The sequence below is a fragment of the Phyllobates terribilis genome, unplaced genomic scaffold (genome assembly GCF_046119375.1).
Source record: "Phyllobates terribilis strain yellow unplaced genomic scaffold, ASM4611937v1 Scaffold_11__3_contigs__length_659146591, whole genome shotgun sequence".
Taxonomy (NCBI): domain Eukaryota; kingdom Metazoa; phylum Chordata; class Amphibia; order Anura; family Dendrobatidae; genus Phyllobates; species Phyllobates terribilis.
Window position 1 is genome coordinate 410,279,529 of NW_027362771.1, and position 18,132 is coordinate 410,297,660.

General features: G+C 40.8%; 1 protein-coding gene across 3 annotated transcripts in view; it reads left to right on the forward strand.

The window, feature by feature from the left end:
* SLC12A1 (solute carrier family 12 member 1) overlaps nt 1–18,132 on the forward strand; it is a 183,997-nt gene that overhangs the window by 13,967 nt on the left and 151,898 nt on the right. For 2 of the 3 annotated variants that reach the window (XM_073653066.1, XM_073653067.1), the window contains exons 3-5: nt 5,601–5,723; nt 7,285–7,360; nt 17,651–17,746. In XM_073653066.1, coding sequence (XP_073509167.1) covers nt 5,601–5,723; nt 7,285–7,360; nt 17,651–17,746 — 295 coding nt within the window. The remainder of the gene's footprint in view (nt 1–5,600; nt 5,724–7,284; nt 7,361–17,650; nt 17,747–18,132) is intronic. The other variant, XM_073653068.1, reaches the window with a different exon arrangement.

Sequence of the window (18,132 nt, forward strand, 5' to 3'; positions counted from 1 at the left end):
TCCTTGTTGACGGCACCATCGACATAGCCAGTTGTTCACCTGTAGAATCTTATTCCACCTCATTGTTCCATGGTCATCCACTGGGAGGATGGATGAGAAGACCACCTGCGCTCCCAATTCTTTCACTTTCTTGCCTAAGTCTTCAAAGTCACTGCAGATGGTTTCCAGGTCCTTTCTTGCGGTGTCATTTGTCCCCACATGTATTAGCAGGAATGGGTAGTGATCTGTAGGTCTGAAGAGTCTTGATATCCTGTCAGACACATCTTTAATTTTTGCTCCAGGAAGACAGCACATTTCTCTTGAGGTTATGTCTGGTCTGCAGATAGCGGCCTCTGTTCCTCTTAACAGGGAATCCCCCATGACCACCACTCTTCGTTTTTTCTTCACAACATTCTTCTTTCTCCATCCAGGAGGATTCTGAGGACTTACAAGGTTATTCATTGCTGGCAAAGTCTTATCTTGCTGTATTTCTTCAAGGTTCTCCTGCGTGAGAGCCTGGTACTGGTTCCTGAGCAGTATGGGTGCTGACTGCCTCTCGATCCTCCTGCTTCTGTGGGTCACATGCTTCCATTCCTCTGTTTCGTCAGGTGCAGTTCGAATTTCTTCTCTTTCTGAATCATGAAGAGATAATTCTGCTCTGTCTAAGAACTCTTCACCTTCCTTAATGATTTTCAAGGTAGTTAACCTCTCTTCTAGATTTCGCAACTTTTCCTCCAACAGGGACACAAGCTTGCATTTCTGGCATGTGAAGTTTGGCTTTTCCACTGGCAAGTCTGTGAACATGTAGCAGGATATGCAGCTCACCAAATGGCTCCTGGACTCTTCCATGTTCTTACTGTTAATGTTCTGAAAACAGTGAAAAATGCTTCAAAATGCACGCGCCGTTAGGCGCGCGGTTTACCGATGTCCTCTTTTCAGCTCCAACAGCCAAAATCCAGTGCTCTTTGAGCTCGCGGAGACTCTTCACTTACCCCAAAATGCAGTGGAAATATGCAAATTATCTCCTCAGGACTCCTCCCCTGGTTTACCGATGTCCTCTTTTCAGCTCCAACAGCCAAAATCCAGTGTTCTTTGAGCTCGCGGAGACTCTTCACTTACCCCAAAATGCAGTGGGAATATGCAAATTATCTCCTCAGGACTCCTCCCCTGGTTTACCGATGTCCTCTTTTCAGCTCCAACAGCCAAAATCCAGTGTTCTTTGAGCTCGCGGAGACTCTTCACTTACCCCAAAATGCAGTGGAAATATGCAAATTATCTCCTCAGGACTCCTCCCCTGGTTTACCGATGTCCTCTTTTCAGCTCCAACAGCCAAAATCCAGTGTTCTTTGAGCTCGCGGAGACTCTTCACTTACCCCAAAATGCAGTGGAAATATGCAAATTATCTCCTCAGGACTCCTCCCCTGGTATGAGTATAACAAAGCATTAAATAAGCAACCAGTAGATTACTTTGTGAAATCCTTTAATGGGACTGAAAACGATTACAAAAAGTTTATTAAAAAAAAAATAATTTTTGCATGAAAGTCTTTCTATTTGGCAAAAGTGAAAAAGTACATATATATAGTATTACTGCAATCATTACAACCCAAGAGAGCATATTAATTATATCGTAAGGTAAACAACATAATAATAATAATAATAATAAAAAAATAACAACTGTATTTCTTTTTATACATTACTCCACTCCCAAAACATAAAAGGTAATCAACAATTTATATGTTTATGCCCCAAAATTGTCTTATTAAAAATATCACTTCTCCTGCAGGAAATACGCCCACGCATAGCTGCAGTACACAGACAGAAAAAAGAATAGAGTTATGGATCCTGGAGTGTGTCGACTTAAAAAAAGGACTGAACGTGCTGCAAGGGAAAGGGCATAAAATTAAAACAGAAAAAAGCAACCCGCTAAAAAAGTGATTTAAAAGATAATAAATAAGTTACATGTACCCCAAAATTATGACCTTGAAAAATACAATTTATCCTGAAAAACAAAAACAAAAAACAACTCATAGAAAATCCAAATAGAGTCATAATCTTTCGGCCTTTTGCAGATTGCTTCTACCTTTTATTTTGCTGCTTCTGCTGTATTTTAATTTACTCTAGCTGGCCCTGTTTATATCCTGCAGAGAAAAGATTTTTGTCTGCTATGTTTTTATCTTCTCTGTGAAATGAAGCATAATGCTATCAAAACAGTGTACAATCCATCAAGTATTTAATAGCTGTGTGTGGTAATAATTCAGTTCAATTTCCTTTTATATTTTAATAAAGTCACCTAGGCCTATATTTTATGTTACATATAATCTTTTCGTTTGTAAGTTCATATGAGCGTATTTTTTTTTCTACTGCATCTTGCAACTTCCGTAGTTTTATTACTTTATAGCACCAACATACTTAGCAAAACTGGGCCGAGATTATCACTATTCACATAATCCATTCCCCAATGGGCTCACAATTGAAGTTCCACATCTCACACCCAGACACTTGGGTAAATCAGTATGTTTATTGAACTGTGGGAATTAAAGAAGCACTCCCAGCTAAAAAAAATGTCATTAAATGTGTAAGAGGAGGCACATATTGCCCACGTTCCCCCTTGAAGACGTGCAGACGCGTATTGTTGTGATTTGTAATGTGCATTGTAACATGTATTTGTAGTGACGGTGTTATAGTTTGACCGACAGTAGGGAGAGCTAAGGTTAATAATTGGGACTAGCCCAGAGTGGCTAAAGTGAAGGGACAGAGACAGTAATCTGTCAGGAAGTGAGATACGGCTCAGCCTGCAGTAGAAGCATTAGTGAGCAGGGTCGCATGACGTGGGTGTCCTGATCGTGAGAGAAGACCGAGGAAGTGGATAGCATGATCCTGAGCAGAGAAAGGAAAAGCGATAGATGGATGGAGTGATGCACCGGAGACAAGGCCTGGGATAGGACACCTAGCACTACATCCCCCCAAAATTCTGAAGGTAATGGGCCAGGATGGAACAATGAACGTGAGACAAAGAGAGTGCCACTGATGGTAGTTTCAAGGCGTCAGCAGCTGAGAAAGTAAGTGATGGCCATAGTGGCAAAACTAGATCCCCTAAGGGGAAAAGAAGGACGCAGAATTGCAGGTTGAAGTATAGGACTTTCATCTACTGGACTGTGGTACCGTTAGTGGGGACTAAGGAAGCTCCCAAAGTACTGTGCTGGGTTGTGGTAAAGGTAGAGACACTAGCTGAGGCAGAAACTAGAGAGCCTAGAGAAGGGCAGAGAAAATGTATGTGAAGATGCTCTATGTTCTAAAGGAAACGTTCATGAAGTTATGCCCTCGCTACCTATTGTACATAGTTTCCACAAAGTAAATGTTCAGTAAAAGACTGTTTATTTTTGACTGGTGGTCTCCCTCATTGAACTTCCTAACATCTGGTCCTGGCCTGTTTATTTTTGACTGGTGGTCTCCCTCATTGAACTTCCTAACATCTGGTCCTGGCCAACATCAGTATCTTGTAGCCTGCAAGGGCGTAGCGCCTCAATAGACGAAGCCCACACACCCAGCCAGGACCCCCATCTTCATGTAGTGTGCCGAAGCATGAAGAACAAATACCTCACCCATGGTTAATGCCCGAAGCCACGCTATACATGTTATGTAGTGTGAGTGTATTGATATACTCACGTACCCCTGCTCTCTCCAGTGTCCAGCAACGTTCATCTCCTCTTCTCAGTGACGGCACCATATGGCAGCGCACAACAATTTGTGGTGCAGCGGCATTGGTATAATGATCTAGTATGTCTGTTTATGCTATTTCCTCCCCCTCAGCTGACTGGTCACATGACTGTGACATCACACAGGTCCTTTTGCACAACAGAAGGTCTGGACACGTGACTGTGAGATAAGCACAGGTCTTGTGGCTGTTTCTATAGGATATAAAAACCCTGGTAATTTGGTTCCTGTGTCAGGTGTGAAAGGCATGAGGCCTGTTCCTGTGAGAGAGGCATGAGGCCTGTTCCCCGGGTGGGTGGGACACAGTTCGTGTGAAGCCTAGTGAGGCCGAGTGAAGCCTGGCAGCCTGAAAGGCCGAGACTGGATCCTGGGAGTGGATGCTAGTGGCTGGGAAGGTAGAGGCTTGCTGATAACTCCTGGAGGGTGAAGCCTGGGTCCTGTGACTGGACGCCAGTAAGCCTTGGAGGGCCAGAGGCTAGAGACCCCATCTGGGAAGCAGTAAAGCCACAGTTGTGGCGGAACCAAAAGGGACGGAAGCAGCCATAAGCCGGCAAAGGTAAAAACACTACTTATATGGACATTGATATGGACATTGTTATTATTACCTTGCGGGGAGGCTGTAACTAGAGCCAAGTGGGCCGGTCTGCCACTTGAGGCTCCTGGACATTATATGTGTGTCGGTGGGCCACGGAGTTGGACCCGGAACTAATCGGTTTATGAAGTGCAATAAACTGCTGAATTGAGAAATACTGGAAAAGACTTTACGTATGTGCTTTGATTTACCCGGTGCAGCGAGTATCCCACATTATGATAACTAGCGCTGCCTTACAAATTCTACAAGTCTGTAATTTGGACAGATGACTTATGGCGTCATACAGGGTCCTTGCATGCTGCTTCGCCATGTGCATGAGACCTCAGAGTGTATTGATATCTAGTATTTTAATACACAAGCCCATATCTATCATTATTCTAAATGCTGCTTTCACCATCTAGTGAGCATATGTGTGAGAGCTTCACATCCCGTAACAAATATTGAAATGTTAATTAAAGTAGCATGAACAAGTCTGCCATCCTGAATAAGGCATGGTTGTGTATTTCTTGCTGCATTTGTTCTACATTGACAATATAAAATACATACCCTATTATACGTTTCATTGTTGTTTTGCCATTTCTGTCCCTTAGAAACCAAGGGATATGCTGTCAACAGTTTCACCTAATGTCATGTGAGCCTAAAGGTTATAGTACTTCTGGATTTGATTATGGAAAAAAACAAATTCCAGACCAAACAAAGTTATTTCTCTGTTACTAAACATTGTAAGTGAAAGTGAACTATAAAATCACTTTAATATTCACACGAACCAAGAGCACTAAACTAGAAAACTTTGGGATCGCCGAAATGTCATAGTAAATATCAAGCAAATGTCACTTCTTACAAAGGTTTAGGGCACAGCTTTTATAAAGGAGGATTCATGGTAACCTGGTGCACTCTTCGTGAAATTCATTGTTTTTGGACCATGTGAAAGAGTTTAATGAACGTTAACAATATTTTATCATTGTTTTTTTCCTTAAGATTCTGCTCATGGATTTACAGGACAACAAAGACTTTGCCATATTCCATAATCTTATTCTTAGATCACTCTCAGCACTAACAATAACTTCAGCTTATCAATCAGTTGCCATATCTCAGATCTATTCTAGCCAGGAAAATTTGGTAAAAATGTATCCAGGGAAGCACACTGGGGCGTTTTTCATCTTTCTCTGAGTAAAACAAGTAACTTGAACTTGAGATATGCATTTTCAATCTGACAGAGTAACTATAATATAGTGATACTATTCTTGAATGTAAAATAAGTGAATATATAGTATCGCATATAGTACCATCATGTATTTTATCCTCTGTTGTATAGGATGTAGCAGTGACTCCAGGCTCAGTTTCCAATGGAGAAGGTGCCCTGGGCGATGAAGAACAGAATCAAGAAGAACAACAAAAGGGAGGATTTGTTAAATTTGGATGGATAAAAGGTGTTCTGGTGAGTTTACAGCCCAAAATACAAAGATATTAAGGGCATAATCAGAGGGCCATATAAATCGGACAGAGATCGGAACGCAGTGGATGGACTGGCCAACGGCTCCCCCGACCTGAGTGTGACAGCTGGATGTATTTCTATGACGCTGTCACGCTCAGGTCGGGAGAGTCACTGGCCAGTCCGTCCACTGTGTTCTGATCTCCGTCCAATTTATACGGCCGTTTGGCTAATAGTAGTCCACAAGAGTGGCATGTTTCACATATAGGCCAAAAGTGCCACAAATAATGTATGCGTTAAGGATGATTCCTGTGAAAAATATTGACACTCATACCACAGTTAAAGAGTCCTTGTGTATGGAACCTGTGGAAAAACATGGTCTTTCTGCCCTCATTCACCACAATAAGATAAAACTGTTTTTGGCGCTCATATCAGTCCCAATATGTCCATGAACTGCTCAGATTCTCATGCCTTGTAACTTGTCATCCATTCTTTTTGAATGCGCGGCTCCTATTTATTAGCATTCTACCAGCATTTTAAAGGGAATCGGTCACCAGGTTTTCATCACCTAATCTGAGTGCAGAATAATGTAGGGACGGAGACCTTGATTCCAATGATTTGTCACTTCCTGGACTCCTCGTTGTAGTTTTGATAAAATCACTGTTGTATCAGCAAGAGAATATCACTAAAGGACTAGTAAACCTTCTGCCATGTAGTCCTCCATATTCTTGTACTCTGTCTAAACCTTCCCCACCACTGATTGTCAGCTTTCTGCTTATGCACAGCGTACACAGAAAGCTGCCAATCAGTGGTGTGGATGGGGTTATACAGAGCTCAGCAGTCAGAGAACTGGTAGATCTGCAGCAGAGAAAACTGTCATTTCATAACAACTGCAAGTAGTCCAGTAAGTGATTAATCAGGGTCTCTGCCCCTTGCTGTTTTCAGATGGTAGCAAAAACCTGGTGACAAATTCCTTTTAAGTGCTGTAACTTTCTTTACTTCACTTCCCCAGCATTAGTACTTCCTGCCATTGCCCAAAGGAACGCCTGCCCCAAACTGTTAGAAGTGGCTTTATAAATACTTTAGTGTAACTATCTTGTACTGATTTTTAACTACAAGATATTTTGTCCTTGATCTTTATTTGCATTTGTTACATCACCAAATTAAATGCAAAACTCTGCTAGCTTCCTGTTATCAAAGAGGCAAAGCACCGTGGAAGCTTACATGGTTAGCGCCAAGCTTATAGGTCACATGTCTGACAGCTAAGTACAGGAAATCTGCTGTCTGTTTCCATGGGCAACCAGCAGAATTCTGAAGGCAGCTCTGTATAGAAATGAATAAAACTATTTGAAAAATGTAAAGTGAAGGATTTCCTGCTACTTATTTTTTTATTGAATTTTAAACTGTGAAATATTATTTTAAATTACTATATATTTACCCGCAAAAATTAATGTACATCAGTGTCTATAATCTTCTATGAAAAACAGTAACATAATGAGTACATTTTAATAATCAATTTAGCAAACTATCTGGTATTTATCTAATGTTTCCTAAATTTATTTAATAGGTCAGATGCATGTTGAACATATGGGGCGTGATGCTTTTCATTCGTCTTTCATGGATTGTTGGTCAAGCAGGAATCGGTAAGTGTGTACATGTACCAACCTGGGACGTTGCTTATTTGTCATGGATTCATGCTGCTTTTTTGGACTCCATTTGTATTCTTTTAATTTGTCACCCATAGGCTATATATAATGCAATCCATTTAATGTATACATTATAAAAAGCTGATATATATATTAAAGAGATGCATGTGATGGATGCCAAACATTGCCATCCATCACCCATGGACTTCTACATTAACTGGATTCCATGGGATGAAAGTGCCCAGTGCCTTTTTGCTTGCGCCATTACAGTGTGTTTTTATTTTTTAGGAAATTTCCCACTGAAACCAAAGATATACCATAATCTAATTGGGAAAGTTAATGTATACACTTATAGAAACGTGCTATGTGGTTTTTTTTTTACTCCTGAATATACAATGAAGACTGTATTTTTGGTATTTAGTACAACTTAAAGCGCACCTGTCAGCAGGATTTTGCTCAGTAAACTACATACACTGTCAGGTGGGCGACATTACACTGATTAATATGATACCTTGGTTGATGAAATCCGTCCTGTGGTTCTTGTGTAATCTTTACTTTTAGTTCTCATAAGAGCATACAGATGAATATGTAAACAGAGCACCAGATAGAGCGCTCCCCACAGGCCGCCCTGAAGGACGAGCATATCATTATTTCCAAACTGAAAGTAAAGATTACACAAGAACCACAGGACGGATTTCATCAACCAAGGTATCATTTTAATCAGTGTAATGTCGCCCACCTGACAGTGTATGTAGTTTACTGAGCACAATCCTGCTGACAGGTGCACTTTAAAAAAGGTATTCCGTCCTTTCACCTTTTGAAGATATATCAGTCTATCACTAAGGTTACAGTCACTGTCAGAACCTGATAGACTTACTGCATAAGTTTTTAAAATTTATAACAATCAGTGCACTTTAAAACTATGCGCTGGATTCATCACGGTGTTTCCACCAATCTTCTGGTGTGAAACACCTCAAAATGCTGCAATTTCTTGTGAGATTTGAAGCACTCAATAATTTGGCGACATTTTGCAGCTTTGCGCCAGTCTTGGGCACCTCTAACAAAGTGGGCGGAGCTTGGAAGGGGCTTGGCGATGCCCACCCAGCAAATTCATCAGAGTATACACCACTTCAGCTGCGGAAATTACTCCAGAAATGTACTTCTGTCCGTTGTAAGACTATGAACATCAAAGAAGTCATGCATTTATAGGCCCGATTCATTAAGATTAGTGTTTCCCTGAGTGGTAACATTTGTGATGGAGGCACATGGCAGTTGTATAAAGTGTTTAATTAATTAAGAGGCCTGAAGTTTTTACCTCCAGGTGTGCCTTCATTAAGACTGGTGTGCAAAACTGCAGTCTTAATGAATTGGACCCTATAAGTGCAATTCTAAATATAGGCTATTTTCTTTGTCTTACTGAAATCTTCATGTGGTACCCATTACTCACACGTCAATGGATTGTCAGGTCATATCATATTGATGATCTTTCTCAAGGAAAGGTAATTAATATCAGATAAATGGGTGTCCAATACCCTACATCTTCATCGATCAGCTGTCTTCATCTCTGCCGACAGCTGGATGTAAATATTGAGTGGAGCTGAAAAACACAGCTCTGTTCAATGTGTAGTGGCTGCTGCAGGGTGCTGCAGAACAGCTCCTATTTTATTAAATAGGAGCTGATCTGCAGTCATCAATTTAATTTGGACTATCAACAGCTTTTAATGAATACATTTCAGCACTCCTGATATATCTGTTTTAATGAACCTATTCTTAATTAAATAATTATTTAAAAAAATGATTTCTTACAATTTTACAATGTGCAGTTTCTCAGTAATTTCTACTAGAAATTTATAAGAAAAAACTAACAACTGGTTGTTACCAGACAGGGGTACATCTCTACACACTCAGTATTAGATTATTTAGGGCACTATCATTTGACAAGGGTTATGGTAATGTCCTTTAGTCAATGTATTCATCATTTTGAGAAGTAATGACATAGGAATAGCACACTGCAGAGTTCTGGGAAACAATCGTTATTTCATATAGAATACAAGCATTTACTAAAACAGGCATATCAGGAGAGTTTACAGGTTATCTTTAATGGCTGCGATCAGTATCTACAATGTTAAATTATCTTTTAATTTGAAGCTAATGTCTCATAAATCACCATTTCCCAAATATTAGACTATGGGACCAACACATTCATTTCCTTTCTTCTGTTCCATCATAGGAACAGAACAACATAAAATAAAAAATTGACAGATTTGTCTCATAATGGACACAAATGGCACCAGATGGACCCCACTGTTTATAATGGGGTCCGTTCAGTTTCTATCAAAGCGCTTACCATTTTAGCAGACAAAATAGTGCAGCATGCTCCATTAATCTGTCTCCAATGCTGATGTGATCATAGCCTTATGGGCTTTATGTTCTTGCTATTTGCTACCATATGTTAGAATATCCTCCGTTTATAATGTTACATATTGTATGTAAAGTAATAACACACAAGCAATAATGATGAGCGAGTATGGTCTGGTAACCCTTTTGGCGAGCATGCTCGGGTGTTTCCTGAGTATCTTCAGCGTGCTCGGGTGTTATGCTTTAGTCACTCTGTGTGCTTGATTTGCGACTGTTTGACAGCTTTAATACATGTGAGGAATGCCTAAGAAACAAGCATTCCTCACATGTATTAAAGCTGTCAAACAGTCGCAAATCATGCGCATGGTGTGACTAACATAACACCCGAGCACGCTGAAGATACTCGGAAAAAACAAGCAACTTTTAAATGTTTATGATATTCTTAATTAGATGTAAAACTGAACTAGATCTCCATTAAATTGTTCTGAAGCATACCTATTGGCCGGGAACCTATACGTAGGATAAGGTAGGGAACCTATGGGTATAGAGAACTCATGCACCGATTATAGAGGGATATAGTGGGGTAAGCAGAAACAGAAATAAAAACATCCTATATTTTGCACAATGTCTTAAAATTCAGGACCATGAATGTTGTATTAAAGAGCTCATCCACAGAACTGTATCATAACTTTCCCTTCATAGAGGTAAATGAGGCTTCTACTGTACTTCCATATGCCTCCAATTTAATAGAGGCTAATAGGGATGCTATGCTCCAATGTATGGAGGTATTTTCCGCTAGGTGAAAATATGTCCATAATTATGGCATACGACAATCCCTGTATGGAATCTGTGTGTGGTTCTGTACTGTGGAGCCCTATAGTTACCTCTGCTGCCATACTGGCATTGTGCACCCTGCAGTTTGCATGAGCTTTTAAGACATTTTGTTATAAAGGAATATCATACAGCACACACCTCCATCACTTGGAAGATCCCGCTTAGAACACAGACTGGTGTCTTGATCATTAACTTCATGTAAAAGAGATGACCGTTAAATGGACAATGTCGCTCACATAGATGAGTTGTATGCAGCACAAGTCCAGTATGCATGAAAGAAAATGAAATGTGTGACTGTTGCTCCGGCCACCGACTGCATATCCGTAGGGTAGAGCACAATAACTAATTGTGGATAGATGGGCGGTGTATCCCGGGCGCTGCCAAAAACTCCAAGGAACATCAGAATGAAAGAGTTTTATTCTTACAGTGCGTTTCGGAGTTGATTCAATTCCTTCCTCTGGTACCTGGGAAAGTAGTTGAAGCAACTCCGAAACGCGTTGTATGAACAAAATGCTTTCATTCTGATGTGCCCTGGAGTCTTTGGCCCGTCCATCTATCCACGACATTTGTGTGCCATATATTTGCAAAGAAATGGTACAATTGTAGCGGTTCCGTCATATTTGCCACTTTGCTGGCCGATTTTCTTTCATTTTCTCCTAGCCAGGACAGATCAGACCATAAATAAATAATAAATTTATACCAGACTGTAAAAATAATGCTGTGGATGAAAAACACCAGTAACGTCACACAATGGCACTGGTGCTCTGACTATATTTTGTCAGTTTAATAAATGTTTCTCACTTATACATGAATTTAACACAGTCTCAGGTTATGCTAATTCTGCCTTATAAAAGGGAAAAATAAGTTCATAATGCCACATCAGAAATTCAATCAAGGCACCTTCTGTCTTTAAAGGGGGGAATTAATTTTTCAATCTGTGAAGAAGAAAACCTTCGCTGTGACCTTTCTCTTGAGAAGCAGGATCTTGCCCATACATCCTGCTAATTGCACAGCGTGCACCGATTGTGGCATAAGGACTTTCTTACCCACTGGCACTTTTTAATTGTGCGCTCATCATTCACTTAATGAGAATAGCTTATGCCGAAGCTGTAAAATAGAATTGGGTCATTTGGGATGTATGGAAAGATTATTTCTTACCGAAGACAAATATTACCAATTGCAAAATTCTCATTTTCTCTGGCCTGCACTTTAGCATATGTTGTGCCTGACAAATAAGCGCTCGGTGATTTTATGATGCATATCAAATGAAACCTTATAGCCACAGGGGTACAGCCACGTCTCTGTCCTGCCATAAAATGGGAGCATTTTGAAACCTGCCAATTCTTTGCTTGGGGCTTTCATGCACAATTAGTTTTCTAAGGGCAGTTTGGTAACTTATTTGGGTCATTAAGAAGTATTACTTTCCTCCTAGGTGTGAGAAAAGCCAGAAGGATATTCCTTTTAGAAGTTATTTATCTTTGGTGCTGGGATGAAATTGTAAGATTTGACTTCAGATCGGCTTATTTTCCCAGTAAACATCTCATAGAGTCCTTAATTTCACATTAGCATTTTCAATCTTAAATGAACATGACTGTGCTGGCCGCCTTTCTCTCTGTGGAGTAGTGGGGAAGTTTATTTTTTAGGAAAATTGCTTTCAATCTTTAACTCTGAGGAATAGTTCAGCCTTATAAACAAGAACACAGTCCTGTAGCCATTTCGGTTTGAATCGCTTAAGATTATGTTTACATGGCTGGTGGATTATGTTTTACAATGATAAGGTTGTAGTTCTCCCGCAGGCAGAGCGCTGCTTACAGCTGATACGTGCATATTGTGGGACGCTATTTCTAAGTATATCATTTACTTTTTACGTAAAACCTGATGATTCTTTATTATTCTTCAAAAACATGGTATTTGTAAAAAAATATATATATGTACAGTAAATAAAAAATATTTACCATGGACTTCTAGAATCTCTGAATTAATAGCGGCAGATTCTTTGGCTCTGCTTTTCATTCATGTAATTTCCCCTTCCCTTGAACCAATGCAAATGTTCCCACTGTTTTTACAACCCTGTTCTTGACTACAAAGCAGCCAAAGCTGTTATGTTACGCGGGTTGGCAATGCCACTAATGCCAGTACCTCTTGTGTTCATGTTGGCAGATTGTTACACGCCACAGCTAGTCACAATGTGTGTGTTTTGCTACACTTTGCTGTTATCACAATGAAAAATATTTTCACACATATACATGAGTATCCAAATGTAAGCCACTCATATTGCCACACATTAAAGGGAGCTCGTCACCCCCAAAATGCCCTTTAAATAGTCTATACAGTGTTGTAGGGGACTTAGTCCCTATAACAACCATATGAGCACTGCATTGTTAGTGGTACAGTGCCTGATAAAATAACTTTTAATTTGTATGCAAATGAGAAGGTTTCGGTGCACTCTTGGCGTGAACAAGAGTTTGGTGATTTGTTATGCCCCCTCATTTGCATATTGGGGGCTTCTCATTCACAGTACTTGCTTCCCAAAGTGAACACTGTCTGAATACTGCTGGCATGTGTGTGCGTTCTTCTCCCGGTCTCCTTTCTTCTGATGTCGTTTTCTACACTAATACACCAAGAAGTGCAGCACGTGTCAGAAGAAAGGCGACAAAGAGGAGAATGCGCTCAGACACTGTGTGCATGCGTGGTCGGCCACAGCTAGTGTGCATGTGCACACATGCTGCAGCTTTCAGACAGTGCTCACTCAGATCAGAAGTCTAACAGCAAGCTGGCAACAGAGTGCACTGTCAGTGCGCACTGACAGAACACCCAGCGTGCAGAGTCCAGGGCCGTCCCCACAGGTGATGTCACATGCAAGCCCAGTATTCATTTCACAACGCGCACTGACGGTACACTATGTTGCCTGCTCGTTACTACTGATCTAAGCCAGCGAGAGAGTGCACTGTCTTTGTACACATCGCACAGTGCACATTGCGCAGGGACTAACCCAGTCCCTGAAACTAAAGCCCCCGTCTCACATAGCGAGATCGCTAGCGAGATCGCTGCTGTGTCACGGTTTTGGTGACGCAACAGCGACCTCACCAGCGATGTCGCTATGTGTGACACTTTGCAATGATCAGGCCCCTGCTGTGAGGTCGCTGATCGCTGCAAAGTGTCCTGGACCATTTTTTGGTCGTTGCCCTCCCGCTGGTCAGCACACATCGCTGTGTGTGACCAGCGGGAGCAGCGATCAGGCTGGTAACCATGGTAAACATCGGGTTACTAGGGGCACACGCGCTCCTAGTAACCCGTTGTTTATCATGGTTACCACTCTGCTACAGTGAGCGGGAGGTTACCGCTCACTTTAGCAGGCTCGTAACCATGATAAACAACGGGTTACTAGGGGCACGTGTGCCCCTAGTAACCCGATGTTTACCATGGTTACCAGCCTGCTAAAGTGAACGGTAACCTCCCGCTCACTGTAGCAGAGTGGTAACCATGTGCCCCTAGTAACCCGATGTTTACCATAGTTACCAGCCTGCTCCTGCTTCAGCAGGCTCGTAACCAGGAGCAGGACATCGTGGAAAGATTCTTTCCACGATGTCGCTGCTCCCCTGATTGTTGGTGAGCCTGCCTCTTTGACAGCTCACCAGCGACCACATAGTGACGCAGCAACGATCCCTGACAGGTTGTCGGGATCGCTGCAGCGTCGCTAAGTGTGACGGGGCCTTAAGGTCATTGATGACACTTTGTTTCAGGGAGGAGGCAGAGACTGTGGCAGTGACCCCTGATAACGCTTTGTTTGAGTATCCCAGCATGCACTAGAGATTCTAAAATTAAGTTACATCATCAAAAAGGAAGGAGGAAGAAAAAAGAAAAGCAGTTAGTGTAGTTAGGGAAGGATAGGGAATGTTTAAAGTTTCTTAGAAAATGCTTTAGATTATAGTGTTAAATAAATAGGGATTTAGAATCACAATTAATTTGCATTTCGGACCACCCCTTTAATATAACTTGTGTTGCTGACAATGTATCCATGTGGAAGGTTTCCTGACAGTAGCAGATCTTTATTACTTTTCTGTCTTTTCACTTTTTTTTAATTAAAGTAGAAGATTAATTATATAGTTATATTAGTTATATTCCAAAGATTTGAGGTTTTACATGACTAAAGGGGTTTACATAAGATTTTGTAATGGGAGGGCTCACATTCACACATACACTTCACACAATGACATGCATACACACAAAGTATATCTATATTTATCTGTATACACACGTGGTCAAAATTGTTGGTACCCCTCGTTTAATGAAAGAAAAACCCACAATGGTCACAGAAATAACTTGAATCTGACAAAAGTAATAATAAATTAAAAATCTATGAAAATGAACAAATGAAAGTCAGACATTGCTTTTCAGCCCGGCTTCCACAGAATTTAAAAAAAAATTAAACTCATGAAATCGGCCTGGACAGTAATGATGGTACTCTTAACTTAATATTTTTCTGAACAACCTTTTGAGGCAATCACTGCAATCAATCGATTCCTGTAACTGTCAATGAGACTTCTGCACCTCTCGACAGGTATTTTGGCCACTTCTCATGAGCAAACTGCTCCAGTTGTCTCGTGTTTGAAGGTTGCCTTTTCCAGACGGCATGTTTCAGCTCTTTCCAAAGATGCTCAAAAGGATTCAGGTCAGGGCTCACAGAAGGCCACTTCAGAATAGTCCAATATTTTCCTTTTAGCCATTCTTGGGTGTTTTTAGCTATGTGTTTTGGGTCATTATCCTGTTGCAAGACCCATGACCTGCGACTGAGACCAAGCTTTCTGACACTGGGCAGCACATTTCTCTCTAGAATCCCTTGATAGTCTTGAGATTTCATTGTACCCTGCACAGATTCAAGACACCCTGTGCCAGATGCAGCAATGCAGCCCCAGAACATAACAGAGCCTCCTCCATGTTTCACAGTAGGGACAGTGTTCTTTTCTTGATATGCTTCATTTTTCCGTCTGTGAACATAGAGCTGATGTGCCTTGCCAAAAACTTATATTTTTGTCTCATCTGTCCATAGGACATTCTCCCAGAAGCTTTGTGGCTTGTCAACATGTAGTTTGACAAATTCCAGTCTGGCTTTTTTATGATTTTTATTCAACAATGGTGTTCTCCTTGTTCGTCTCCCATGAAGTCCACTTTGGATCAAACAACGACGGATGGTGCGATCTGAAACTGATGTTCCTTAAGCTTGAAGTTCACCTTTAATCTCTTTAGAAATTATCCTGGGCTCTTTTGTTACCATTCATATTATCCGTCTCTTTGATTTGTCATCAATTTTCCTCCTGCGGCCACGTCCAGGAACGTTGGCTACAGTCCCATGGATCTGAAATTTCTGAATAATATGTGCAACTGTAGTCACAGGAACATCAAGCTGCTTGGAGATGGTCTTATAGCCTTTACCTTTAACATGCTTGTCTATAATTTTCTTTATAATCTCCTGAGACAACTCTTTCCTTTGCTTCCTCTGGTCCATGTTGAGTGTGGTACACACCATGTCACCAAACAGCACAGTGAGTATCTGTAGCCCTATATACAGGCCCACTGACTGATTACAAGATTGTAGACATCTTTGATGCTAATTAGTGAACACAACTTGATTAAACATGTCCCTTTTGTCACATTATTTTCAGGGGTACCATCATTTCTGTCCAGGCCTACTTCATGAGATTAATTTTTTTTTAAATTCTGTGGAATCAGGGTTGAAAAGCAATGACTGACTTTCATTTTCATAGATTTTTAATTTATTATTACTTTTGTCAGATTCAAGTTATTTCTGTGACCATTGTGCATTTTCTTTCATTTAACAAGGGGTACCAACAATTTTGACCACGTGTGTATATATACTGTAAATCTCTGTGACACATATGTTCAAACATATATCTACACACTCAGCTTCTTTACTAGATTTCTGTAATAAAGAAAAGATGGTGAGCACAGCAGGACAGAACTGCTCTAGCCATCAGTGATGAGGAGCACTCCTCACTCCTTAACTCTTTGGCATCGATTCATCAAAGCGATTATGCCAGAACTCACTTTTTCGGTAGTTGTAAAATTACAAGGAGTTGCACAAACATGTTGTGACTTTATTTTCATCTCAGTTTTTCCCAGCCTCAAAATGGGAGAAGCGGGGGCAAAATGGGGGCATGATGCCATAGCTTGGCTGATTCATGACATCAACATGCCCCCTTGTCAAGTCTGGCGTGAACATCGCCAGTCTTGATGAATCAAGGCCAAAGTGTGTATGATACTGACTGGTGAAAGAATGGGAAGGGGGATGGAAATTAATTTGGGAAGGAGTGAAGGCGCAATTGAAGGTGTTAACTCAGTACCCCATCTTATGTATCTCGTTGATGATTTTATAGCTAATGTTAGACAAAAGTTCAGCATTTAATCTTGGTCAACTTTAAACTTGCATGTAAGAAAAGCATTATATAGTGGATAGTGTCTAATAGCCAAGGCTGTAGACTTATAGGAGGAGGGTGTTCTTGACAAGACACTCGCAGAAGTATGTTTTAATAGTTAACATACTGTATTTTTCTCTTTCCACTGAGGTCTTGGTGTCATTATCATCGGGTTAGCTGTGACAGTAACTACTATAACTGGCCTGTCCACCTCTGCAATTGCCACAAATGGATGTGTCAGTGGAGGTAATAAAATATGAGGCATGGACGCTCTAAAGGTCGATGCCAGTTCAGAATCTCATTATTTTAAGGTAATCATATACTTGACTTGCTCGAGGCTTTTTTTTTAGCGTCGACCGGAGTATAGAGCAAAAATGAGACAAGAAAATGAATTTATTGCAGGATTTTAAAAGCGTCTCAACGCTTACAACAGGGGAAGTTAAGCCTCTCTCCTAGGTTCTTAATTTCAGGATTTACGTGAGAAGAACTGCTCTGCTATTCACAAGTTGGTACTCAGTCACTTTTTCCCATACAGCCTTTTTCCAACAGCTCAGTATTTATTTCCAGTCTCGTAAGTTCTAGGAGTCACCGTTTCCGGCGTTATGTTATATTAAAAGACAAGACATATATAAAATATTTCATTTTCTTCTACTACTGACAGGTCTGGGAGTTGTCATAATTTTACTTGCGACCATGGTAACCACAATTACTGGGTTGTCAACCTCTGCAATTGCAACCAACGGTTTTGTACGAGGAGGTAAAGAGTTAAGGATACTTAAGATACCGAGTGATTGCATGGCTAGGTAGGAGATTATACTAATCTGTTCTAAGTTCTGGAAAGTCTTATTGGGACCTCTGGATGTGGAGAACTAAGATCAACAAATTGTAAGGTAATGTCATCTAGTAGGAGTCAACAGCCACATGGTGGATCCGAATCCAGCATAAGAACAATGTGAAGAGATGGCTGGTTCCAAGGACTGCTTCCAGAGCAGTCTAAACTTCTCTTAAGTTATGTCTTACAATGATGGACAGAAATTTGATACGAGATGAGATGAAATATTAAAGAGGTTGTCCACTACTTTATCATTGATGGCCTATCCTTACAATAGGTTATCAATGTCTGATCGGTGGGGGCGACACCTG